This window comes from Anguilla anguilla, chromosome 11 (genome assembly GCF_013347855.1).
Source record: "Anguilla anguilla isolate fAngAng1 chromosome 11, fAngAng1.pri, whole genome shotgun sequence".
NCBI classification, from domain to species: domain Eukaryota; kingdom Metazoa; phylum Chordata; class Actinopteri; order Anguilliformes; family Anguillidae; genus Anguilla; species Anguilla anguilla.
The window spans coordinates 24,190,432-24,218,075 of NC_049211.1; the positions used below are offsets into that span (position 1 = coordinate 24,190,432).

The 27,644-nt window shown below is 47.3% G+C and overlaps 1 protein-coding gene across 3 annotated transcripts in view; it reads left to right on the forward strand.

Annotated features, from left to right (window-relative positions):
* scube3 (signal peptide, CUB domain, EGF-like 3) overlaps positions 1-27,644 on the forward strand; it is a 127,352-nt gene that overhangs the window by 14,320 nt on the left and 85,388 nt on the right. For all 3 annotated transcript variants that reach the window (XM_035382260.1, XM_035382258.1, XM_035382259.1), the window contains exons 2-4: positions 5,698-5,820; positions 11,020-11,145; positions 27,505-27,639. In XM_035382260.1, coding sequence (XP_035238151.1) covers positions 5,698-5,820; positions 11,020-11,145; positions 27,505-27,639 — 384 coding nt within the window. The remainder of the gene's footprint in view (positions 1-5,697; positions 5,821-11,019; positions 11,146-27,504; positions 27,640-27,644) is intronic.

Sequence of the window (27,644 nt, forward strand, 5' to 3'; positions counted from 1 at the left end):
TGGTTGTGATTCATTTGTCAGGCCTCTTTTTAAAATACACACTATTTCATGCTCTGTTTTGGATTCTCTCTATTTTGTTGGATTAATTTGATTACATTACATGAAAAATTGCCAGGATGAGGTCAGCTGCTCTTTGTTACAAATATATCCTGATGTTTTAATCCACTAATTAATCTTAAAGTTGGAAAGGTTTCCAGCAATCTGTTTTGTTAATGACAGACCCATGCAGGTGATGTTCTTTATTTGGAGATGTACAATAATACACAGCTATGCACAAACTCACCATAGCCAATAGATAATTGGGTTACATATGCACTTACACATTGCAGCAGCTGCAATCATTTTTAAACAATTTGTAATCTTTATGTAGATGATTCAACATGCTTAGACTAATGTTCAATTTCTTCAGAGTAAACTTGCAAGAAAAGCAGCGTCTTGAGGGCGTCCTGTCAACGCAATGGCTATTAAAACTGACATTAAATTATATTTTACCGTAGTAATTGCCGGTCCAATGTCATTAACTTCCCTTTGGTTTAATGATATATAGAAATGTGGACTTCATTCAGTGAAGAATGTTTTGGGTTTAAGTTTGTTATTATCTGGTGCCACAAGGCATGAAAGACTGCTTCTGGACCCAGAAGCCTGCATTCTGGTGTGCATGTGTGCATGTGCGTATGGTGAATGTTTTGACTGGTGTGATGTTGAGGAAGCCTGCGGTACTGTAATAGCTAATCATTTTAACCAGGTCCAGGCTGCAGTACATGTAACGGATCTGCTAAAAACTTTAACTCCTTAAGTACCATTCCGCACCTCCACCAAATGCCTGCTGAGTATGGAATTTTAGTGGTTAATTGTACTGTGAGGAGCAGAGTAACTCATCTTCATTACATAAACACAATTTTACACAGTACATACAAAATAGTCCAAATATTAAAGGGAAAACTGGCAAAGAACCACATTATTTATTAGATTTTTGATTTAAAAGGTTGTGTTATAGCCATTTTCATTTAACATACTGAATTAAGATTTATGTTTTGAGGTATGGCCTTTGATGATTATGTTTAATGGTTTTAAATTATGCTTATGTTTCATATGCCTAATGCCACGTTTGAGGTGACGTGAGAGGGCAAAGGCTATATGACGTGAGGCGCAGTTGTATTTCGGGTTAGCCGATGGAAAATGGGGAGCTTGGTAAAAAAAAAACAGTATTTTGACCACGCTCTTCCTCATCAATTCATTTCGTAACCAGTTTTTCGTTAAGTTTGACTACCAGGACTAATTTACAACCACTTTTCATTCATCTTTTGTTGCTGTAAAAGGACCCGAGGGAGAAGTGCGGTAATTCAGCCATGCTTCTGCGTTTTTCACCGCTTGGAACAAATGGGCGAAACAGGTCGCATTAATCACTTACGATGATGTTCCCCTATTCACTATTCATTCAATTGTTTTTGAATGGATATTTTATTAATTGAACCAAAACAGTGTGTATGTTGAGCTTGGAACTGCTGCCTTAGCCTCTGAAAGGTGTGAATAAATGCACTGGGGTTTCGCATTCACTGTAGTTTTCTTGTGCCACTCCAAGAGTTCTCTCCCCTGAAGGAAGAACAGTGCATTTCAGTTGACAATGCCACCATCCTCCTGTGGGATCGACAATATTAAATGGCTCAGAACAGGCAGTCAAGGTTATGCCGAGCCTTTTTCTAAAAAGGACTGTGTGTGTAAAAGAAACTCTCTGCCCACATTCAAAGAGGCAACAATAAAAGGTGAGAACTCTAGACTCACTGCCTGTAATACCACAATATCTTAATATGGCAATGATGTTAGTTTGCCTCCTTTATTTGAAAAATTTATGAAGGATATGATAAGTTACTTCAGATGACTTCCTATAACCACCCTTATTTTGGTATACATTCATATATGCCTGGCAGAAAAAAATGTTTTAAGTTTTTTTTTTTTTTTACATAATGCAAGTGTCCTGGATGATGTGTTGCAAAAATATTTTCAAAAATATAGTTTATTTTATTTTCATTGAATGTACCTTGCAGTCTAGGTTTCAGCATAGTCAAATATATGGTTCTTGAAATTAAGACCAGAGATTCGTGTCCCCTAAAGGGAAAAAATGAATTGCTCTGTCTTAGGAGGACATAATTCATTGGAACAGTATTATGATCGTTCACTTCCGAGGATGGGGCACTGTCCTGTCTGTGACTATCCGAAAGAAGATTAAGAATATAATTCATTTTGCTAGAATAATGGGGGGTATAAAAGTTTTTGGAAAAAACTGAGAGTAGTCAAGAAAGAGATGGGAATCCTAAACAGTAACCCAAATCCCATGTTACATTGTGCATGCTCTCCTATCCTGCAGGTGCAATATTACAATAGCATATTTTAAAACAAGCAGCTCATAAATCATTTATTTGTTCTGACACATTCCTCCTTTCTACACAGTCTAGTTTGAGCTTTGGTGTCACAGTTATATGTGTGAATCCAGATTGTTTACTCATAACTTTAACTTGTATCAGTTGCCTCATTTGATAAATTGATCCAAACTTTAACTTGGCAAATATAATTCGGCCTTTATGGCGGTTTATCTCCTTTTAATGAGATAGATCGTCGTTTTCTGTCGGTTTTTATTTATTGCTTTGCCTTTTTTACCGTAATAAAATACGCTGTTAAGTAGTTTCCCTTCTCCAATTAAACAGGCGATGTGTGCCGTCGATGTAATATATGATACACAGAGTGCGTGTGCGCGGCGCTGAAGTGTGTTTATTTCATTTAGTGTTCGGAGGAACGTGTGATGTGTCCGTGATGCATCTGGGCTGCGGATGTTCGGCGGTCGCTGTAGGCAGTCTGCGCTCATTTGGACTGAGCGTTCCCGTTAAAGGATTGTGAAAAAGAAAGGAAAAAAAAACACGGCAGCCTGAATCTCTGGACCTTGGCGACCACGGCCCGCACGCACGCCATCCAGCGGATTTTCTAGCTTTGCGTGCACTGCTGAAAGGTGAGGCGCTTGAGCTGCTGGTTGGAACAAACCTCCAAGACGAAGGTTCGGGGCTGCTGAGGTGTGTGCGGTGGTTGAGACCCCGTTGTGGAGACCCCGGATTACGCCCCGCCGGTCCGCCCGTTACCCTGACCCCGGCTGCGGCGGGACTCCGCGGCCCCAGCAGCCCCAGCAGCCCCTTGTGCGCGACGCTCTTTGAAGCCCCGGCCAGGCGGCTCCCTACGCCAGCGCTAATCGAAGCCCGCTGTGTTCCTGATCCTCTGGTGTGTGGCCTGGAACTACACCGGGCTAATCAGCCTCATTAACCTCTGCCCCAGCAGGAAGCGCACTTGCCCGCATTGTCTTTTCATCAGACTTGGCAAGCCCGCTGATGGGGGGGGGGGGGACCGGAGGGGCGGGGCAGCCAGCGGAAGCCAGCTCTCAAAAGAACAGCCCCGGCGGTGAACCAGTCATCGCGCTGGGTCGCGCGATCGGACCGCACACCGCAGTCCACAGGCGGTTTCGTGTTTTCGGGTTTGGCGCTCCTTTCAGGATGCGGGTGCAATGCGATAGCCGCGCTGCGAGCCTATCAAACGCGTGGAGGGGAGCGAGGTCGAGCTTTACCGCATGTTGTCGTTGGGAGCTGGGGAAATATACACAGTCAGATTGTGTATCTCAGCAATTGTTGAACTGTTGAGTTTGGCTTCAGCCGATGGGGTTAAAGGCTTAGATTATGGGGGCTTTTGCTCGACGGATGTTTTTCTTTGCACACTCATGCACATTGCTTGTGTAGCGCTCGCTAGCAGTCATTAAGTTTGCCTTTACCCTTGAAGGTCTGTTTTCGCATCTCATTATGACAGAACGCTTTAGACCACAGCAAAATGTACTACTTAAAAAAGTAAGCTGAGAAGGTCCCTGCTTATGTTCCTGGTTTAAAATTGTCACTTTGATTATGACATTTCATCCACATAATGAAACGGAATAGTAAGTTATAACTGAAACTCTGCTGTAATGGTCTACCGCTGCATGAAATAAGAATTTCCAAGAGTCTACGGGGTCAGCATAATGTGGAAAACATAAACTCATTTTTGTGTCCAGAGTGTACCTTAGTATTTTTCAAATGATTTTTCAGTATCATTTTTTCATAAAGGGGATTTTAATTTGTTCAAACATTCTAGTGGGATCTGGAACCTTGAATGCAATGAAAAAAATAAAAGAAAAACATTGTTTGTGAGAGTTTTTATTTGACGCTGAAGCACAGAGATGGCAGTCAGAGTGCACTGTGACACTGAAGGCTGTCTGTCAGCTTTCTCTTAAAGCACAATGAAGGATGACCCTGTGCATGCACAGCCTGAGTGTGGGCGGGACAGTCGAGGGCATCTTATGTTAGCTTCCTGTCCCAGCATGCACTTCTTCAGAAGGCATATTGGGCCAAAGTGAAGTGGGGCATACATCATATATTTTTTCCCTTTTCAGTGCATTGGAATGAAACTTGTAGAATAAGGGTGCAAAGAACCAAAGTGACCGAGTTTGAGCTTATATTTGAATTGATTGCCAAGGACCATGTTTCTCCCCTGTCTCTAGGGGTTGAACTTGAAGACGTTTTTGGGTTTTTTTTTTTTTTTTGTTGTTGAACAGGACATATATTCGCCTGAACGTTTTTGTCAGTCCTTTTCCTACAGTGAAAGGTGTTGCGCTGCTGCTAGCCTGAGGGTCTATTAAGAGTCTGGCCCAGGAAAGTCTGTTGGGAGAAAGGCGTAGACAAGGCCAACATCTGCATGTGCGCAATGCCAGCACCTTTTTGAATGTCTGCTTTATTGGACGATGACATAATGAGTGCGCAAACCGCCAAGTCAAACAACGGCACAGGTGTTATCTCACGTCATTGGATGAGAAACGCTGGCTGCTTGTGAGTGCACTGTATGTAAAACAGCTCAGATAGGCAGGCCTCATCCGGGGTCCGTCCACGTCTGTTTAGGAACGGGGAGGTAAGGATCATCTGTCGAGGTCGTGTGGACCTTGTTAAATTCTCCCCCCCCCCCCCCCCCTCACATTAGGGGTAATCCCAAACACCTGGCTGGGTTACTGGGATCAGGTAGGATTAGCTGAGTCCGGAGAGGAAGGCTGGGGGTGTGCTCTCACCCCCCCTTGGAGATGTCCCTTCAGATGTGGACTTCCCTCCCCCATCCCCCATGTGTTTCTTGTTCAGCACTGACACACTTGTAGAACCCTGATTCATAACGTGTAGGCAGGAGCAGGCTTAAGTGTAGGGATGCGAGGAAGTCAGTTCACAAAAAACTGAAGGTCACCATATAGGGCATTTGTCAATAGCTGGATTATTTATTTATCTGTTGATAATTAGGCTAGCTGCTTATTTATCGTTATGAAGCAATGGTCCTTTGAAATGCAAGAAGAAACTATTGTTTATTTGCGTGGGATTTCCATGTACTATTAAATTGTCCAACACTGCAGCAGTGTTGCTTGACTTTTAAACAATTCTCTTTGTAAAGCCGTTCTGGGTGTAGTGCGCAAGGGTGGTCCTTTCAGGTAGATAACATGGCGCTGCTCCCTGCAACCAGATTACAAAAAAACTTCAATCACAGGGCCTCTGATGATTCTCTCTCTCTCTCTCTCTCTCTCTCTCTCTCTCTCTCTCTCCACCCCCCTCTTTCCCCCTCTCTTTCTCTTTCTCTCCCTCCCTCCCTCCCTCTCCCCAGATGTGGACGAGTGCGCTGAAGCGCTGGATAACTGCAGCATCGACGCCATCTGCCAGAACACCCTGAAGTCGTACAAATGCATCTGCAAGTCGGGCTACACGGGCGACGGCAAGCGCTGCGGAGGTGAGGCCCGGCGCGGGTGCATGCTGGGAGATCCGTCCCGTGCAGCTTGAGAGAGATGAATATTTCACCGCTGACGTAAGGCAGGGGGGCCGCATTAGTGCAGAAAATACGGCTCTTGGACAGCGGTGGCCCCCGGAGCCGCCGGAGCGGGGCATGAATAAATCAAAGGCATTAAAGATGACATCGCCGCCCATGTCCCGCTCCACGGGGCTCCTCCGGTGGACTCCTCGGGAGGCGGGGGGCGCGGGGAGGGAGGAGGGGTGTGTAATGTTGCTGGGAGGGTACCGCGGCGATGCGATCCTGCGCGGACGGGCCGACGGAGTCCGCGTGCATCAGAATGGCGAATGCGCCACGCCCCTCGCAGGCAGAGCCGAGGGCCCGGAGCAGAGTGACGCAGTGAAGCAGCTCTAGTGCTGCCAGACCTTAGCTTTACCGCTGGTTCTGATGGCAACAGTCGCTCCATAGCCACCAAATTGTACATTTTACAGTCAGTTATAAACCGGTAAGTGGCTATTTCTTCTGCCCACCAAAGAAGGTGACTATTGGCTGTGGGCCTGCATCTTAGAGTACGTGACTGCCGGACACTTTCAGGCTATGCTTCCAGGATGCAGGATTCCTGTGGGATCTAGCGAAGAAGCAGGTAGAAAGTCTCCAGCAGTCACTGTCTGCAGTGCTCTGCTGGTTATTTTGTACTTGTACTGCTGGTAATGTACTTCACTATTGGTGGAGCTCCTCTGTTTTTTATGGGTCTACGACAGTGCAGCCATCTTATCCCTATTATCACTGGTTTCCCAGGAGGAACAGTTTACTGGATGGAAGATCAATGTAGGAATGATGGATGGGAAAACTACAGGACCAGACTTGAGAGCAGAGCGTAGCATGTAATGTATGAGCTCTTGGATCGACACCCAAGGCGGCCCTGGCCCCATCCTCAGACAGGAAGTAGTCAGAAAAACATGACGGAGGTGAACACCAGTCTTTTTAGCATTTCACCAGTTTGGCCTTGCTGGCTTCAAAGTTTCCCCTCAAGTGTGAGGGGAAGGAGATAAGATTGGGCAGAGATGTGCTCTTTGTCCCTGGATGAAAGGCAGCTGTAAATTTCTTGCACACATTACCAAACACAATTGAGATGGTTGATGAAACGGCGCTCAGAGCTCCTGCCAAACAAAAGATGTTTCCACGGCCAAGCGGTTAGGATCATGCTTGTTTTTGTAGACAGTTTTTCAGAATCGGTCGAAGCCCCCAGATCATAACTTCCCCTCCTCTTTTATTATTACTATTATTGCAAAACTGTATTTCACAATGTCATATTCTCTCCTGTTATTTGTTTTTTATTTTTTATTTGACTCTTGTGTTTCTTGTGGCTGCCTGCCTGCAGGTTATGAAGTTTGCTTTATTGAATTTATTTTTAAAAATGTGTTCACTTGGAAAGGCCCTCAGAGGGAATTTTCTAGAAATGGCGCTGAAAGCCTATCTGATTTTTTTTCTCAGCTTTCCTACAATGAGTTTGTGTCTCCGAGTGATTCCTTACTGCTACAGACAGTGTGAGCCCTGTTAAAACGCTGGGCCACGGGCTCGATGGCACATTTGCGAGCGAGATTTATGGCTCGCAACAGCAACGTTAGTTTCTTGTGCCGCAGATGAAGTGCGGATGGAGAATGTGTCGGGTTTGAGATATCGGAATGGCTGTTCAAATATGCGCCTGAGCTCATTCCTGTTGAGCTCGGTCTGAAAAGGCACGAACAGTGGAGCTCGCACGGTGATGCCATTCCAGGTGTCGCCGCCTCCGTTGCAAACGGTGCGCTTAAAAGCAGTCTCTCCAGCCCACGCCGGCCACTGTTGTTACATGGCCAAGGTTAGCGAGATACCAAGGTAACATAGACCAGCTTCTTTTTAAACGCGCGCACAAGGAAATCTGCCAGTCATTCGTGTTCATGCGATTTGAATACTGCTTTGTGAATTATTGGCATAATACCATAGTCTCAGCTCATTCAGTGCCTGCCCTTGTATCTCCGAGTGAGGATGCTGCAGTGTCTCCTTGCGGTAGTTTATCAAGCGTGAGACAGAATAATTACATGCAAGCTGATATTTCTGCTCATCAGCGAACAGTGTTCTCTTCTCCCATGTCAAATCCCCAAAAGGGGATTATTTGTCTTGGAGCCCAGCACATATTTTACCCTTTCAGCCTTATCATCTGCAAAGGGCTTATTACAACTGTAATGAAGCGGAAACAATATGATTTAAATGAAGCAAGGCCGCATTGGGTAACGGCTCTCCATAATACACAGTGAGTGTTGAAATATATATGCCGTCTGGGGAGATGAGTAGAGTTGGGCTGGAGGCCTCCATCGCATGCTGCCCCCCGCCCCCCCTCCCCCCCTCCCCACAGTAGATTCCTTCCTCTTCTTTTCTGGAGGCTGACCCAGCCCCAGTGCTGGGTCACAGAGCTCCTCTTTGTCACTAGCTGGAAAACAAACACAGTCTGACCACAGAAGCTGAGGGCTGCTTTTATCATGCTAATGCTGGTCATCTGCACCCTGCGGAGCGAGAGAGGGAGGAAAAGAATGAGAGAGAGAGGGAAGGATAGAGAGAAAGCAAGAAGGAGGGTGCAAAGGAGAGAGAAGAAGAAAAAAGTGTGCAGCAGCTAAAATACTTCAATTAAGTAATAATAAAATGATTTATCATTTCGTTAAATTGGTCGTCCATAAATGGCGCTTTATGTCTTTTAAAAAATGCAGAACTTGCTTGCCTGTCCATGTAACAACTGACCTTTCTGCTTGTAGGCACTACATGTGTGTGTGCAAAGAATGGCAATAAAGCAGTTTGAGCTGAGCGAGAGAATGGGACAGACGATAGGGAAAGGGTTGGTTTCTGCCCAGTGAAGGATCTCGGCATGTTAGTTGGGTGTAAGACTTTGTAATATTAGTGTTCTCAAAGGCTGTCATTGCATGGGTTTTAAAACGACATGAGATTTTTCTGTTTCTGCTGGTTTGCAACTAAAAGGGCTACCTGTGCTGAGGTAACCACACTCTACATATTTTTTAACCTTTAAACCATTTAACATAAGAACATTTTTCAAACATATTTCATGGAAGGCACTTGTCCCCTTCTTCCACTAAAGTTTTCTTATTTCGTTCAGGGAAAATTAGACCGTGATAGCTTGAATTCTCACATTTAAATTCAAGCAAGTCTTATATTTTTTCAAGAACAAGGCAGCAAAACAGACCCGATTACACTGCAATCCCACCGGAGAATATGCCTGCGGGCACTGCTTCTGAGCTTCCCCTTAAACAGACAGGCTTCCCCATGCTCCACGCTGGCTCATATTGCCTGTCAAAGTGCCCCTCATGGCAGAAGAGAACTTACAAGATTAGGGATCAGACAACCCTGCTACCCTGGTCCTGGAGAGCCACGGGGTCTACTGGCTTTTATTTTCACCCACATGACCGGGTGAGGTGAGATACCCGTGTACGCTGAATTGCAGTGAAAACCAGCAGACCCTGTGGCTCAGCCCTGAGTCTCACCGCCACCCCTCATTGCAGCCTCTGGTGGTCAGGCTCTGTGGGCCTATCTGCAGCCAGCGTTGGCCTGGGTTCTGTATCTGGGGGCAGGATACTTAACTTTGAAACACTTCATTAAGTGCCATGTAATATATAAATATATAAATGTGTAAATATATAAATTTATATAATTATATATTTCATGGCATTTACTCCAGCTCCCCCCGTGACCCTGGCCAGGGATAAGTGGGTGTAGATAATGGGTGGATGAATGGATGGCATTTACTGAAGTGTTTCAAAGTGTTCTGCTGTGCTGGGGTTCAAATCTGCGGCGTTGTATTGTAAGCACAGTCACTGGTCTACACGGCCTCCTGATGAGAAGTAGACACAGACACGCTATTGGTTGCGGATCTTAGAGACGGATGCTTTGTGCTGACCTTGCGCTGTGATGATGGAACTCTGGGATTGGATCTTCCTGTCCCAACCTCCACCGTCCATAACGGTCCACCCACCCTCACTCTGCACCCCTCACCCCCCCCACCCCCCACCGTAGAGGGCCCATGGGTAGGCCGGTCAGGTCCCAGCGCTGTCGACTCAAATTAAGCAGCAACTCACCTCTGCCGCCAAGCCCCAGCGACTACAAAGGCGGGCAGTTCGTCCGGCTAATTTGCTCCAAATTGGCCGGCAAATGAGAGGGGATTGCCTGCATCTCCTCCCTGCACTCCATCAATCTGCGGCACTGTCACCCGGCCACTTGCCCTGCTTGTTATTTCAGCTGCAGGCCTGGTTCTCCTCCACTCTGCTCTCTCTCTCTCTCTCTCTCTCTCTCTCAGTCCCCCCGCTCAACTTTTCTACCTCTTGCTTAATCTTTCCTCCTGTTGCCTTCATCCCACCTCCCCGCCCGATCTGCTCGGCTCCCTCGGTTTCGTCTTTTCTCTCGTTCTCCCGCTTTTCCCACATTTTACCTCATTTTTTAATGGATGCATCACCCCGTTCTTTTCATTTTCTTATCATCTGTTCATTTTTCATTTTTCGCACCCTTCACCCATCTACCATGCTCTTCTGCCCCTGGACCTTCCTGCTCCCGCAGCTTAGCAGAACTATGATGAGTGAACTTAGCCTGGCTTTCTGGGTCTATGATCTCCAGACTGGAGTGATTTTCTCTCTGTTGAGTTTATTCGCTCCCTGGAAGGACTCCTGGAAGCTCTCATGTTTGGTTCAGTTTCTCAGATTTGAAAAAGCACCTCAGATAGAGGAACAAAGAACCTGTGTGCAACATATTTTCATACATAGGTCAGTAACTAATGATGCAATACACTTGAGCCTCACACAACAGCACTGTGAAGTCAAATTGCCTTTAGTTGTGTTTTTGTTAACTATTTCTATCCCCGTGTTATTTCATTCTCTCCACATTTTACAGTGCCTAATCGTATTTTTGAGATAGTCAACGTGCTTTGTTCACAAGCACATGACCGTCCCTGAGCTGCGCAGTCGTTGCGTTGGAGGAGTGAAGTGCACACACGGTTGGCATCAATTGGAATCATTTAGCTTTTCCCAAATTGGCTCAGTTGGGTTTTTTTTCTGTATTTTTCTGTTCTGCAAAGTGTGCAGGTCAGAGTTCCCTGGGGCGACCTGCTCATAAATGGCGTGGTAAAACGAAATGCTGATGGGTTGATGTGGTCCTCTGGCTCTCCCGCAGACATCGACGAATGTGAGAGTGAGTACAACGGGGGCTGCGTGCACGAGTGCATCAACATCCCGGGGAACTACAGGTGCACCTGCTACGACGGCTTCCGCCTGGCGCACGACGGCCACAACTGCCTGGGTGAGTGGGGCCTGGGGGGAGCCTGTTGGGAGGCCTCAGGGGCGGGCGGGCGGGCTGCCATTGGGAAGGGCCTGTCTGTGCTCATGGTCCGTTTTGAGAATGCTATTCCAAAACGTTCTGCCGCAGGAAGCACCCACCGGCCAGAGAATATCAACAACCTGAAACATATTTGACCACTAATTTTAAAAAGGCATCTTTGGGCAGCCAAGGAAAAAGCCAGTTTTCCTATTTTTATTTATAAATTAAGTTCCTCATATGTTATGAAGACCTTAATTTTTTGTTAATTTTTAAAACACATTATTTTCTTATCAAAGCAGTTGTGTTAAGGATGAGGTTTGGGCGTCTAGTGAAGTGTCATGCACATCTCTTGATCTTTTCATCATTTCATTAAATACCAAAGCAAGGGGTGTTCGAGTGCTGTTTTTTCCTCCCTCTGTACCCTTAGGGTTAATACATGATCCCTCCCTGTTCAGTCCTCTCGCTCCCAGCTGTGCTGTCCTGCCGCATAATAACCGAGCTACACATTCACTTCTTCCACCCTCGGCGTACAAAAAGAAAACGCTTTGAAAGAGTCCTGAAAAAAAAGGGTCAATTTATTAAGAGCTTGACCCGGGGCCTACTCTCTGGTGGAGCTGTCAATGGGCCGTATTTTCCCAAGGTTTACTATTACACTGGCATGTAGTTTGCCTTGGTCCCATGAAACATACATTAAACCAGAAAGGTAACGAAATTAGGGTGGAAAATAAGTCTTCCCTCTTCACCCCGCCAGCCCCCCCCCCCCCCCCTCCTCCTCCCCAGATCCGCCAGTGCAGGGTTTTCCCCAGTTCCCCTCACAGTTGATTTAGATTACGACGCGGAGCGCGAGGCGTTTGATGTGCTCGTAGCGGCAAATTATAAAAAATGACTCGGCTTCGAACGCGGCAATTCCGGCCTAATGCAGCTAGCCTCAGCTGTCTTCAATAAATTGTGTGATAAATGCCCCCCCTCCCGACGCTCGCACACGCCCTAAACCCAAACCCAAACTCCCTCTGTGTCAGAGGCTTTCGCTCGCTTCCTCCTCTGTAATCAGAGCTCGGCCTGCCTGCCTCCTTCCCGGATCCCTCGCTCCTGGGGTCCGCTCCGCTCCTTTCCCACAGCTCTCAGTCTCCCCGAGTCCCCCTGCCCCTACCCCCCACCAGCCTCCTCCTGCTCCTTCTCCAGCCACGAGGACTGCAGTGTACCCCCCCCCCCCCCCCAGATCCTTCAGCCCATCGTCGCTCCCAGAATCGCTGGCTTATGCATCTGCATTTTATGTGTCTTTTTATATTTGTTTGTATAGGATGCAGTAAACGTAGAGGCGGCGCTTATGCTAAATGAGCTGTTAAATGCGTTCGTATTGGGCCGGCCCGGAGCTGGGCCCAGGGCTCCGGGTACTTTGGGGAAATGATAAGAATAACAGTGAAAATGCTGTGAATCACTCAAAGCTCAAAATGAGTGGAGCTGGCCACATTAATGCTGCGGTATAAAAAAGACTGTGAACAATAAGAACGATAACACCTGGCTCCAATACAAGTTCAGCATTGAAACTGGGGGTTATGGTCAAATTCATGATCAAACCAAAATTGAGCTTTTTTGATCATGCATGCCTCAGTGGTCATGTTAACACAGGATTCTGCATTTTATATGCAGAAAAAAGAGCCAAAATGCAAGAAAAAGGAATACGTGCAGATATTCGGAGGTCTTTTTTTTAAGATTACAAGGGGCGATGACCCAGATGTGAACCACACCAGAATAATTACTCCTGTTTCTTTGAGCCAATCTTCTTTCAGAGTCTGACGTGTTATTGATCATAATATTTACACAGCCATTGGTAGCACTGCAAGATTCAAAGAGAAAGTGCTTAATTTGAATGAGAAGTCAAAAATGAGTTGTCACACTCTAGCTAGCTTGCTCAATGTGAATTAACACAGAAATCACTCGTATCATTAGTCTGTGTGGCAATTTCGCTTTGATCAGAATGCCAAAACATTATCTGTAGTGTATTTCATCCAGCAAATCTGGCAATTTCATCCAAAGTGTCATAATAAAATTATGAAAGACATACATTTATTGTGTTATTATTGCATATTTATGGAAAAAAAACTGTTATTTTATCAGAACACAAGTGAATAGAAAATTTGAAATGAAATGCCCTGCGTTGTCGGGACTGGCATCGATAGAAGCACGCTAACGTTGAAAAGGATGCCTATAGTGAAATGTGTTGGTGTATCCTCCATGTTATGGGGTTGTTTGTCCATCTGCTGGTTCTGAGGCGCTTGTGAAGGTCATTGGAATCATGAACTCCAGCGAGCACCGCGACACTGTGGCCAAAACTCTGGTGTCCGCCTGCCAGCTCAAACTTGGCCACAAATGGATTTTTCAGAAAGACAATGATCCCGAGCATACATCAAAATCAACCAAGAGATGTTTTACTGACCGCGAAATTACTGTTTTGCGATGGCCGTTGCAGTTTCCAGACTTTTGATGTGAACTGAAGAGAACATTCCATAAGTGGAGACTAAAGGATGTGAAGCATTTTGAAAGATTTTGTGGATAGATAGAACTGTGGTCAGAGTTTCACTCCAACATGTTCAATAATCTCACTGTAGAAGACCACTCATAAATGCTTTGCTTGTCAAGGAAGGGCACGCACATTATTGAAAACATGGATGTTGTAATTGATGAATAATTCCTCCTATAATTTTGGGAAATGATATTATTACTTTGTGGAAAAACCTTGTCTCTGAGCAATTGCATGAAAGAAAATATTTTTGCCATTTTTTGAGCGTATAATGCAGCGTATTATGTACACTTTTTCACTCATCTTAATAAATGGTTCCAGTAATATTTGGAGCTTACTCTATGTATAATACATCAGTCTTATTTGAAAAAAAACAATACAGACATCATGTATTGTACTTCGAGCGACAAACCAAAAACTGTAGAAAGAAAACTGTAAAAAAAAAAAAATTAAAAAAAAAAAGGTTGTCTGGTATGACTGTTAGGAAAAAATCAATACTAATTGTTATGGCTTACAGATGTCATTACTACTCTTTTCTGCGAGTCGGCCTTTATTAATGCCTGCTGTCTGTTAGCGCCTTTGACTCATGAAGCCAGCGCCTCAGTGAGAAACAATGATAGGGCCTGCGGGTGACTGGAGAATATGGTGCCAGCTCTCTTCTCAATGTCTGTGCTGACTTGCTTCAGATTGCAGCTGGTAGCCGTCTCTCTCTCTCTCTCTCTACCCTTCTCTCACTCCCCTTCTCCCCCTTCAAACTCTCTTTCTCTCTGGATCACTCTTTTTCTCTTTCTTTCTTTTTTTGTTACTTTCTTTCTCTCTCTCTCTCTCTCTCTTACATCTCTATTTTTCTTCCTCCTTCTCTTTTACCTTCTCTCTCTCTCTCTCCCTCCTCTAGATCTCTCTGGGGAATTTCCCTGGCTCCCCTCTGCTCTGAGTTAGTGAAGCTTTGATTCCTGTCAGATCCCTGGCTGGGCTGCCTCCAGTCTGACATTAATTTTTCATTCTTGTTTTTTAATCTAATTTAAGTACTGCTCCTTGACAATACCTGGGCAAACTCCTGCTTTGAAATGCCCATTTATCTCATGTATTATTTTTAAACTGCTGTTGCAGAGGTTGTTGTTTTGTAATGATGGATCTGGTGTGAATGTGTGCTTTTATTTCCCTTTTCCATCATTTATCCTGCCGCCTTCCACACACACACACATGCACACACACGTACACAAACTCTACGCAGCACCCAGAAATTCCTCTCATTTCTCAGCTGTACACTACCACATGATTTTTCTTGTGTCAGCATTGAGAAAGCTTTATCCCACCTCTCATACCTGTTCCTCCTTTTGCGTTTCTCTCCTTTCTGCAGGTGACAATGGTCTTTCCACTACTCAGAAAATAATTGAGTGTTTCACACTGGATTCATTCAAGGACGCATGTTGATAGCGCTTTCCCACTATTTATTTTTCTGAGACAGTGCCCTTTGGGCCGCAAAATTGTAAATTGCGTTTAAAAAATTACGTTTATTTGTATTATTAATAATATAAGACACTTCACTGTTTTCACCCTGACACTTCTCCCACACAATCTAAATTTGTATGAATCTCTATGGAGTAGACCTCTTAAACCTCACATCAGATCTACCAAGGCTGCTCTTGCCTCATTATCTTACATATGTGAGAACACAGGCACTGTGTGAAGAAAGATGTGGACATGCGGGTAGACACACACCCACACACACACGCACACACAGCCACACATATACAGCGCACATACACAGCACACACGCACATACACAGCACACACACACACAACACACACACACAACACATACACACTCACACAACATGCACAGCACACACACAGCACATACACACACACACACACACACACACACATGCACACACAGGGGCAGTATGGAGTACAAAGTGCATGACTTCGGCACACAGACAGATATATCACGGAGACAGATGGAGGTTCTGAGAGCGAATGGCCAGGAGAAGGCTGCAGAAGCTGCTGTGCCTGAGACCCGTGTCTGCCAGTGCATCAATTACACACCTGCATGCAAGGCTGGATCCCATCCACAGTGCAGCAAATGAGCCGAGCACATCAAAGGGGCTCTGCTAAATGGCTCAGAAAATGAGCCTGTGTGTGTGTGTGTCTTTGTGTGTGTGTGTGTGTGTGTGTGTCTGTGTGTGTGTGTGTGTGTGTGTGTGTGCGTGTGTCTGTGTGTGCCTAGGTGTGTGTGTGTGTGTATGTGTGCCCGAGTGTGCGTGTGTGTGTGTGTGTGTGTGTGTGTGTGTGTGTGTGTGTGTGATAGAGAGAGAGAGAGAGAGAGAGAGACCGTGTGTCTGTTTATGTGTGTGCGCATCTGTCCATGTGCCCATTTCTTTGTATGGGTGTGTATGTGTGTAGTATGCTGCAGTTTGCATTGGTGTGTGTGTGTGTATTTTGGGGTATACTGTTCTGCAGTGGTTCCCAGTCAGTCCTGTGGACCCACTGTGTATGCTGGCTTTCATTTCGATTGTTATTGCGACCTCTGAATTGAAGCTGCGAATTATATTTTATGAGACACTTTTAAGACCAACTGGTCATAATACTGCAGCCATCTTATGTGAGAAATAGATAAGCACACTGTAAAGATAAAATTTTCGATCTTCACAGTCATTTATTCAAGTAATGCTTTCTCTGTAATGTGCCGCATGAAAAATGATCATTGTAAAAAGAGGTTTCATTTTTAATTGGTTCATTTGTGGTGAAATCATCTGCTGAAAGAGAGGGGACCTGCTCACTGAAACTAGACAAACGCAAACCTGCATTGTGTTAAATTAAGTTTAAGGAAAGAAGAGTATTATAGTAGAGCTTAAACACGTGTTTTCAGCATACTTAATTGATCGAAAGATTGGTTGTAAAAAAAAGCCTGCATGGTGGGTCCCCAGGATGGAGTTTGATAGCCACTGCCATACTGTACGTTCGCCATTGGTGTGTGCATGTGCGTGTGCACGTGTGTGTGTGCGTGCATGCGTGCATGCGTCTGTGTGTGTGTGCGCTTGCATGCGTCTGTGTTTGTGTGTGTGTGTGTGTGTGTGTGTATGTGCATGTGCATGTGTCTGTGTGTGCGTGCGTGCATGTACGTGTGTGCCTGCGTGTGTGTGTTTGAGTCAGTGTGTATTGCATTCACCTTTTAAGGTACAGTAAATCATAGTAGAAATTTCTCCCTTGACTTATGTGACTCTCTATTTCTCTTTTTGCATTAGACCTGTTTTGTTTAAATTGCCACAGTAGAAAAATCTCCCTTTCCATTTTCTTTTATATTTTCGTTTTTTAAAGAAATATATTGCTTTCCCCATTTTATTCTTAGCTTAGAATACCCAACTGTATATTTTTATCAGCGTTTATTGCTGCAACCTCCACTACTGGTTCGGGGCAGCGCAGACAAGCACTTCCTACCACACTGCAGCTCGCGAGCTGATCGCAAGGATGAGCCACAGGGATGAGCCACAGGGATGAGCCGCAGGAAGGTGTTTCATGCACGGCTTAGCAGGCAGACACGCAGGTGCCTGTTCATCCAGCAGGGTGAAGGCGTGAGGGTTTTTGGGCTGAGCGTTGCAGCGCGTGCGGTTGCATTCTAGTCAGACCCCAGCGTTTAAAGCACCGCGATCGCGATCGCGACCGCGCTTTATGAAAATCCCCGGCTGGCTCATGCGCTCAGCTCCGGCTTCCTGCAGGCTTAGGCCCTCTTGGCCTGTCGTCTCATTGGCCGCTTCCCAGCGCGGCTCAGGCTGATTGAGGTCCCAGAGAGGACGCACACTAGGCCACTTTCCCCCACAGACAGACAGACAGACAGACAGACACAACCCGCTGCTGGAGTGCTGTATGGTGCAGCTACTGTAGCCACAGCCGCTCACACCAGCAGGGGTTCTTCCTCCTACACAAACTCCTCATCATCGTTTCATCAACAGGTAGCCCAATGGCCATGTGCCCAGGGCTGGACATTCAGTTTCAGATTTGGCTGGATAACTGTGTTTTGGAAGGGTTTTCCTCCAAGCTGTCACAGTATTACATACCCAGAGGTGTCCTCCCCATGCACACTTGCCTTAATGACACAACAGGATTTTTCTAACATAAAACAAATTTCTGTATATTGAATGCATTGAATATGCATTGAATATAATAAATTGCATACATATACATAGGTGTATATGGAGCAGTAAAATGCTGTAATTTCTGTTTAATAATTCAAGACAATGAATATAACCAAATATTTTATACATCCAACCCAGTGGTACTGCAATAATTGGAGTTTTGGCAAATGTATTTATTTATATTATGCAATAAATTTCTCAACACTGCTTCAATGGTTTTTTTAAGTTTTTCAATTTTAAGTTGCACTTTTGTCTTATTTCCGTTGTCTCATTTATTATTCAGCTGTAAATGCTGATATTATTACCAGAAAAGCCTTCAATTGTCATCAAAAATGACAGTTCAAAAGCGCCAGTATTGTATCTCTCTATTTTTAAGAATCTTTTTTTCTCTGTTCTGCCCTGGCCTTAGATCCGGCCCCAGGTGAACGGAGCCCGCGGGGAAGGCGCAGAACTGTCACTAATGAGCTGTCGACCGCGCGTCCTTCAAAATATGTGACACGGCTCCCGCTAATTGCCCGTTTCGCACGGCTAATCGCGCTACGAGACGGGTGAGGTCGGCGGAGCGTGATGTGGGGGGGGGGGGGGGGGGGACGCGAACGTTCCCCCGCCCGTGGCTGCTGCCGCCGTCCGGTTGCTTCTCTGATACGCCGTGAAGTCAGCCGGCCCGGGAGAGGCTAATCTCCCACGGCGTTTCAAACACCCCGAACGAGGCGTTAGCGGGACGCTAAAACGAACGCTTTCCCTCGAGGGCTGGCGTCGTGATCACTCTCCCTCCGATCAGCGCGGTTAATAATGTGTTGTCGGTATGGAAGCCAGATGGTGGCCAGATATGGGGAGTTCCTGGACTTAAATCACAGGTGAGGGCCTTTTTTAAGTGCCGAGGGCCCGGCGGAGAGGGACCCACTGCCGTGTGTGTGTTTTGGAATCTCGTCAGCGTCGACGGCAAACACAAATGCAATCCCTGGTATGCGGAGGTGACGGGAGCTGAGTCCCAAACGCGAATCAATTTTAACGAATGAAAGCGGAGGGACATAGTTTCCCCCCCTCTCGTTATGTCCACCCAGCGCACAGACGTCCTCATATTAGTAAGTTATGTGCTTTCTTTATGGCTTTGTAGAAGCCCGCGGCTGCAGGAATTCTCTCCATCACCGTGAGAGGCGGTTGGAATCCTGTAACTGAACGCAGGGCCAAATCATATTAGCATCTGTGCAAATACACCGGGATGGATTAATGGACACGGAGCCGCGACTTGGCATGCCGGCCGACCTTTGACCCCAGCGGAGCGAAAGAGCTGGCCGCGGCTGCTCGTTAGCCAAAATGGAGGCTCGGGGGGGGGGGGGGGGGGCGTGATGGGCGGCATGGGCGGCGTATGCGTGCCTGTGAAGCCTCGCCGAAGCCGCTGGACGTGCTGCCGCTCCCCCGCTGGAGGACGGGAGCTGGGCGACCCCGTCACTCCTCCGCCGTTACTTTCGCCGTGTGTTTGTTTATAAACGCTGGCGGCTCCAGCCCCGCTCGCGTCGGAACGTGACCGAGTCGCCGCTCGGGAGCGGTCCCACGAAATCCGCCGCTTCGAAAAAGAGGCGGTGAGCACGTCCACCCTCTTTCTCAACGCGGAGGTGTGGGCTCCCTCGCTGCGAGAGGAATGCTTCCCATTAACACCCCCGAGAACGAGGGGCGTTCCGCTCCGCTGGAGGGCGAGAAGTGAAGAATTCACGGGCGGCATCCGCAGTAAGAGGCAAAACACCGCACTGCTTCCAGAAATGCGTTACACAGATACGCAATGTTCCAGCACATCTTGGTGAACGTACTTGTTGAATTAATATCGCGGAGGTACAACGACACGGCGTTATGCGATGTATGTGATGCCACACGCGCGTCTGTCAGGAAGAGCACAACCCCGTGTGCTCCTCTCCTGTCTTGGTTACGTAGCAACACGGTTGCAACGCGCGAGGGAAAGTTGTTGATTTACAGTCACAGGAGAGGTGAAGTAATGTCCTTTAGTAGTGGCAGCCCTATGCAATTAACTTCATGAGGTGTTGCGGTGTAGCCAGGATGAGTCCGAATACCTCAAATCTCCTGGGGTCTCGCGCGGAGAGACCGGCTCGCTGCTCGGCAACAAAATTGCGGGTATGCGTGTCATCGATCGCGGCTGCTGGAAGGCGCAGGGTTTTTGAAGTGAAGCGTTTTGAACTTAAGCGTGCACGGTGTCGGCTCGGAGTGCTTAAGAAGCGGAGAGCGTTTCCTGCCCGACAGGCTGGCTACGCGCCGGCCCTGGTGATGAATCCTCCCTGGCTCCCGGGACTCAATCAGGGCTCTGATTGAGAGCTGCCACGCTGATGAAGAGCTAACCTGATCTCCCCCTCCCTGGAGCACTGAGCCACACGACGTCGGCCTCATCCAGGGCACATCACAGCCAAGCTTCAGGGGCTGTCTGCTGTCACATGCACACACACACTCACTCCAATACACACACACACCCACACACACACACACTCACTCCAATACACACACACACACACACACACACACTCACTCCAACACACACACACACACACACACACACACTCACTCCAATACACACACACACACACACACACACACACTCACACACACTCACTCCAATACACACACACACACACACACACACACATGCTCACTCCAATACACACACACACACTCACTCCAATACACACACACACACACACACACACACACTCACTCACTCCAATACACACACACACACTCACTCCAATACACACACACACACACACACACACACACACTCACTCCAATACACACACACACACACACATGCTCACTCCAATACACACACACACTCACTCCAATACACACACACACACACTCACTCCAATACACACACACACATACACACACACACACACATGCTCACTCCAATGCACACACACACACACACCCAAACACACACATACACACACATGCACATGTGCACAAACACTACATACACTCAGCCATACAAACAACACACACACACACACACACACTCACCTCACTCCTGGAGTCAGTCCCTGGGCTGTAATCATGCTCTGTCACAGACAGATCAGTGTGGGCAGGAGGCTAATTTGGCTTTGGAGAGCCAGAGGGCTGGACCTCATCAGCTGCAGAGGGTCTTACAGGCGTCTGACAGGCCTGTCGGGGGCGGAGCCCATGGGGGGCGGAGTCGCGTCAGCCCTCTTTCAGCCGGGGCGTGAAATGACTTCTGAACTCGGCCCAGCTAAACATCCAGGTAGACTTTACAACCCCAAGCAAGGCTGTTTGGCGGCCTTATAGCGGTTGATGTGGCCAGCCAAACATCCACCCGAGTTTTATTCATTTCATTATTTTGCCCAAGCCAACTGTTTTGTTCTTCTGCAGATGATTTGCGAATTAATCCTGATTAACATTTGGTCCACGTTTAAAGCCGGTGGCTTTCCCTCTCCAGAACAGCACTTTGAACTGAGTACTTGCTGGCGAAGTGGAGCCAGGGCTCGTTATTAGGCAGACGGTATGCACAAACCCCGAAATTGAAGCCAGAGGAGCGCAAGCCAAATGTGGAGTAGGATCGCGGCCCACCTCATTAAAAATGACAGGTACAGCCATACCTGTGCATGTCCAATGGAGAGGGTAAAAGTGTGCCTCCTATGGCTAGTCTGATGCTTCGCAGGTCACAGAACCTTAATTAGCACATACTGCAGCATAAACAGGTAATAAATAGATAAATAATAAATGAATAAAATATACATTTTTATTTATCTAAAGAAATTAGAAAAAGAATTTGGGTCACCAAATGCAACAATATGTAACTGTTCTTTGAATTGCCACCCAACGTGGGAGTTGAACGTGTTCCTAATTTGGAATGTCCGATTAACTATCGAAATTACCGCCTCATGAATGCACCAGAGGGTAGACGGCTGCGGCTCTCCTTTAAAACACGTGATGGTGCCGCCCTGTTACACTGCCTTTCACACCGCAGCTCACAGCCAAGCTCGCGAGTTGAGTTGGAGGAAGACCTCCCATATGTGGCTTTGACATGCTGTCTGTGGGTGTCTGATTGGCCAGCAGGGGTCACTAGAGAGTGATAAACACAGGCTCCTAACCAACTCAACCCTGCGGTACCCTGGGCTACGCAATCGCCAATTGTGCGTAGCCCTGTAGAGCTGCCCGCTGCAGTCAGCGCATGGTCTGGAGGCCATGGGGTTCATCCGTGCCTTAACCGAATGAGCCACCCAGCAGCCTCTGTGCACCCTTGGGGTAAAACACAGTACTTTTCTCTGTGTATGTTTCACGCTCACGCGTCCACTTAGACTCAGTTCAAACCTGCAGCCTCGGTCACAGTTCAGTGAAGTGGGGAAAAATAGAGCTGTGTCACTGAGCTCCTGTTTTTTTTATAAGCAATGGAAAATTTTACCGGGGGAAAAAAGGAAATCCTGTAATCCTGTTTAAAAAAGAAAGTAGCTTGTTTTAATTTGCACTAACAAACACATGCACACACCCACACCCACACACACACTCAGGCCTTGTAACACATACATGAACACACACACACACATACTCAGACACATACTCACACACAAACACACACGCTTTCCCTGGTAGCACAGATAAAACAGAGATGTTGCTTACACAGTCCTGTTGTTTTCTGTTTACCTCGTGGGCCTTCTGCTGCACTGGATGTCTGCTCGAGCGTCTGTTTATACTTTGTGAGTGGGCTTATTAAAAAGCGCGTTTCCGAAACTCTGGAAATGAAAATGACAAACAGGGAAATGGGACGCTGTTTACCTCATCACCTCCCTGGGCTCTGTAAACTGCACTGTGGCTACTGCACATCACATCGGGCCGGAGGGAGATGGGCGGGAGCCGTCAGCAAGGGAAGGGCGAAGGGCCCAGTCACATCAGAGCAATAGGCAGAGCCAGGTCAGCGATAAGGTGCTAGGGAATTACCGCTGCATCCCCTGACACCTCCTCCCCCTCGAAAAAAACGCAGCCGAGGAGTCGCACTGTAACTCAACCGCCGTGTTTACACATCTCCAGAGCTCAGCGCAAGGCCAAATGTTATATATACAGTCAGGCTATCTGAGAAACCAGCGAACATTGCCTCCGTAAATAGAACCAATCTCTTAATCTCCCTTCTTTTGAACCTTTTTTCCTCTTTTCTCAGTGAAGCGGGGATAGAGCAGAGAAATGTCTCATTTTTCAGACCCAAGGCACGCTTTTAACTTGATTAAGACCTTTTTCCATCCCCTCGAGAAAATTTTGTAAAAAAAAAAAAATTTTTTAAAGCCCAAATAACATGAGCACTTCTTCGAGTTGTGCCAAGATCCTTTTCCTTTTGGAAATATTTGCTTTGGACGCCAGCCTCACCCGGCACACAACATAGGCAATTATTGGAGCTATTTGAACAGGAGAGATCTACTGACAGGCGATGCCTCGTTTGGAGGGATGAAGGAATCAGGAAATGAAACCTGCATTGAAGCGCTGGATGTTTAGAAAGAGTTCCCATGGGGCTTTTTTTGGGCTGTGTGTGTGTGCATATGTCTGTCTGTATGAGTGTGTGTTTGTGTGTGTGCATGTGAGTATGTGTCTGTCTGTCTGTATGAGTGTGTGTTTGTGTGTGTGCATGTGAGTATGTGTCTGTCTGTCTGTGTGAGTGTGTGTTTGTGTGTGTGCATATGTCTGTCTGTATGAGTGTGTGTTTGTGTGTGTGCATATGTCTGTCTGTGTGAGTGTGTGTTTGTGTGTGTGCATATGTCTGTCTGTATGAGTGAAGGTGTGTGTGTGTGTGCGTGTGTGTGTGTTTGTGTGTGCATGTCTGTCTGTATGAGTGAATGTTTGTGTGTGTGTGCGTGTGTGTGTGTGCGTGTGCATATGTCTGTCTGTATGAGTGTGTTTGTGTGTGTGTGCGTGTGTGTGTGTGTGTGCACATGTCTGTCTGTAGGAGTGTGTGTTTGTGTGTGTGCGTGTGTGTGTGTGTGCGCACATGTCTGTCTGTAGGAGTGTGTGTGTGTGTGTGCGCACATGTCTGTCTGTATGAGTGTGTGTTTGTGTGGAGGGCTTGTGTGGCGGGTTTTGGATTTGAGACTCAACAGCTTATCCATACTGATGCAGCTTCAAGTTCCAAGCTGCAAAGCTCAAAGGAACTGTTGCTTTCCTTGCTCAGTTTTTTACCTCATAAAACATACTGTATGAGGCTGTGTATAATAAGGTCTGCGCTTGTGTGAAGAGGTTTGCTGAGGCCTGGATAGAAATGGGAAAGGCTTAGTGCTGCTCTCTCATGGATGCTTCACCTGGCTGCACTTCTCCAGTTTCCTGTCTGAGAGCTGCATGACTCACCATTTTCAGAAGAATCAAAATGGGGGAGATATAGGTCACTTCTCATTGACTCATGATGCCTAGACGTAGACAGTGACCTTCAGTCAGCTCTCACTTTGTCTTTGCCAGCTCTCTCTGGGGCCGAGTCGTTTGTGTGTCTGTGTGTGTGTGTGTGTGTGTGTGTGTGTGTGTGTGCGGGCGCGCATGTGTTGTGTGTGTGGATCTTTGTGTCTGGGATGAGTTTTAATTTTTAATTCTGCTGGGGTTGAGAATCCCCCAGTAAGAAATTTAATCCCCCGGCCTTCCCGGACTGGACAAATAGACAGAAAATTAGTTTCGGATGATGGCTTATTAAAAAAAAGCACAGAGTATACAGCTGCTTATTGATGCACAGAGCCCAGGAGATGGATAGGGTTCCAGCCCGCTCCTCTGTAAGGGAAGAGGTGCGGGGGGTCTCCTGGGGAGCAGAGGCCCGAAAAGTCACCTCTGGAGCAAAGGCGCGGTCACGCACGGCTTGCTCGCGAACGTTCTCGCAACGTTGCGCAAACGTTCTCGCGATGTTCCGCGAGCTCGCAGGCCAGCGCAGTCGCTGCGAGCGCAGTGGAGACTATGAGACAGCCTCGCATTAACCGGCTAAGTCTTTCCCCCTTTTTCCAATTTGTAACGGCCAGCGGTGTTCACCAGCTGTGCTCGTTGCCGATACCTCCACCGTCGATTCGGGAACACGGAGGCGAGCGTGCGCTCTCCTCGGAAACGCTTGATGTCGAGCCACCGCTTCCTTTTCACTGCGCAGCCCCGGGTCCAGCTTGTTTCACCATTATTCCAGGCTAATCGCCCATGGTTTGGAGGCTTAAAGCCCTGTTCAATGTAGCATCAAAGGAAATCCCATTCTAATATCCACGGGGCAGAACGCTCTGACTTAACAGACCTTGCGTGCGCCGGGCCTGGATTTCATTTAGCGGGCAGGAAAGGGGAGCGGAAGGCCCCGGAAGCAGCCGCGCAAACCCGCGGCAGCGATCTGTCTAGACACGACAAAAGAAATAAGGATGCGGCTCAGATCATCTCCCCCGGTCTGCTGTCTCCTCCGGCACGTCGCGCGCGAGCAGAAAGGGTATCCGTGTCTGAGGGAGATTTGTGCACGAGGGCAGAGGTGGGTGGCGGAATATCTCGGAAAGGCCTCGGTAATTGGGAGCGAGTCTGCAGGTAACAGGTACGATGGCAGAATGCAGCACTCGGGCATCCTTTGGCCTAATTATCCTCAGCGGTTCCTAATGAGCTCGGGAAGGCGGGCTGGAGCGCGTTTGAGCTCCTTCCGTCAGCATTCCCCCGATCGGGAAGGTGTCACGGGACGGCAGTGTAAAATGCCACTATCATAATTGCATTGATTTCAGGTGGGCGACGGGATTGGAAAGGCAAACTCGATGAGGTCATTCCAGGAATGACCGCATCGCTCCCTCGCTGTGATAGCTCCCTGCGGGGGAGGGCCTGCAGGGCTACAAGAATAGAGTGTGCTAGTCAAAGGTGTTAGTCCCTGTGGGTTCTCTGGCAGATCCCACTCAATGCCAGCGCTTGAGTTATCAGTGCATCTGTGCATTTCCAGCTGTGGCTAGGCTAAGCGTAGCCCCTAGCGGAAGGTCTCTGCGAAGTGCGTTCTGCTACGGGCGGCGGTCCGCTTCACGCGCCGCCCCGACGGGGCTCCCACGCCTTTAATCCGGGAGCCGACAGCCGCCCGTCAACGCCTCGCTCCTGGATTCGCTCGCTCCGTCCCCCAGGTGTTTCGGGTTGCAAAGGCGTCCCAGGAATTTCGCTAGACAAGCGCTTTCTCCCCCAGCCGGGGTCCTCCTGATTGAAGGCTTCTTTTAGCGGGAGGGTCTGCCACAGCATCAAACGAGCCGTGGCCACACGTCGCTCCCCTCCGCCAAGGTTACCGCGCAACCTTCCCTCCGCTCCTGCTCGCCGCGGTTCGGCGCGCCCGCTGTTTTCAACGTGCATTCTGGGAATTCTCTCCCGGAATTACATGTCATTTCATTCTCTTGCGGCGTTGTCAGATTCCTCTGTTCAGAACACTTTGTCTTACTTTAGGCAAGTGTGAGAAACTGGAGTGTTTTAGGCAGGGGTTCCCCAGGACATTTCTTGTTATCCACCCTGAATTAAACTGTTGAATATTATGTATTCAAATACAGAACAAAAAGGTTCTTAACATATGTCGGAACAACTCTCTATACACTAACCGATGCAGTCCAACGTTTCCTTTTGTGCTTTCTGAATATTTCTTGAAATTCACGTCAGCCCCTCTCAAGATCCACCAGTAGTGGGTCTTGATCCATAGCTTAGGAACTGCTGCATTATGGGATCAAGTGAGATACTGTGTACTTCTACCATATATCCCCTTTCTTCCACTCATTTTCCATGCATAAACAATTCTTTCCTCTCCCCCAGGCACAGAGATAACCATTTGTTACCATACCTCCCTTATTACCAAACTCATTAACAGTGTTGATGGTGGCAGTACACTTTTTGCGATGTTAATAACATCTGTATTAGTAGAATATGACATTAGTAAGGGCATTCAAAATAAAGGGTTCATGGTTCAAGGAAAAGGTGGGATCACGTAGAGCAGAGGTTTTTAACCTCATCTGATCCCAGGAAGTATACCCAGGCTCAAAGGCTTCCAGGGGAACATCCATCATAAGTTGAAAAGGGTTATATTTGTTAAAAAGTTTTATATGTCAAAATGTTTTTCTAAATCTATTGTCACTGCACATCAGGTCTGGCCCGGGATCCCCTACGGTATATTCAAGGACCCCCTGTTGAAACCCCAGGGTATAGAGCACTGGTGCCAGAATCTTGTCCTGGAAGGATGCAGTGTCTGCTGTTTTTAAGTGTGTTTCAGCACCAGTGATTCATTTAAGTCATTGATTGGCTGAAGAGTCCACACACCTTGTTCTCAAGGCCTTAATTGGCTGCCGATTGAAAGCAAAGCACAAATACCTGCAGACACTGCAGCCCTCCTGAAGTTTTTCACCCCTGATCTAGAGGCTATTTCCCCCACTGTACCATAACTTGGTTCTTCATGTATCTGCGTGTCTCTGTTCAATAATGCTGCATTTCTGAATCCTAGTGAATTATGATTGCTGCTAGCATCTATTTTTAAAATGCAATGATGCAATAGTTCTACTCTCAATCATTATGACATGCTGACAGCACCCGCTTTAGTTGAAAGCAGCTACTGAAAGTCACTGGATGAAAGTTTCTTTTATATTGACTAACTGAAATCGTGTCTGTGTGTGCATCTGTGTTCGTGTGTGTGTGTGTGTGCGTGTGTGCGCGTGTGTGTGTGTGTGTGTGTCGTGACAGACGTGGACGAGTGTTCGGAGGGGAACGGCGGATGTCAACAGATATGCGTCAACATGATGGGCAGCTACGAGTGCCGTTGCCGAGAGGGCTTCTTCCTGAGTGACAACCAGCACACCTGCATCCAGAGGCCAAAAGGTCGG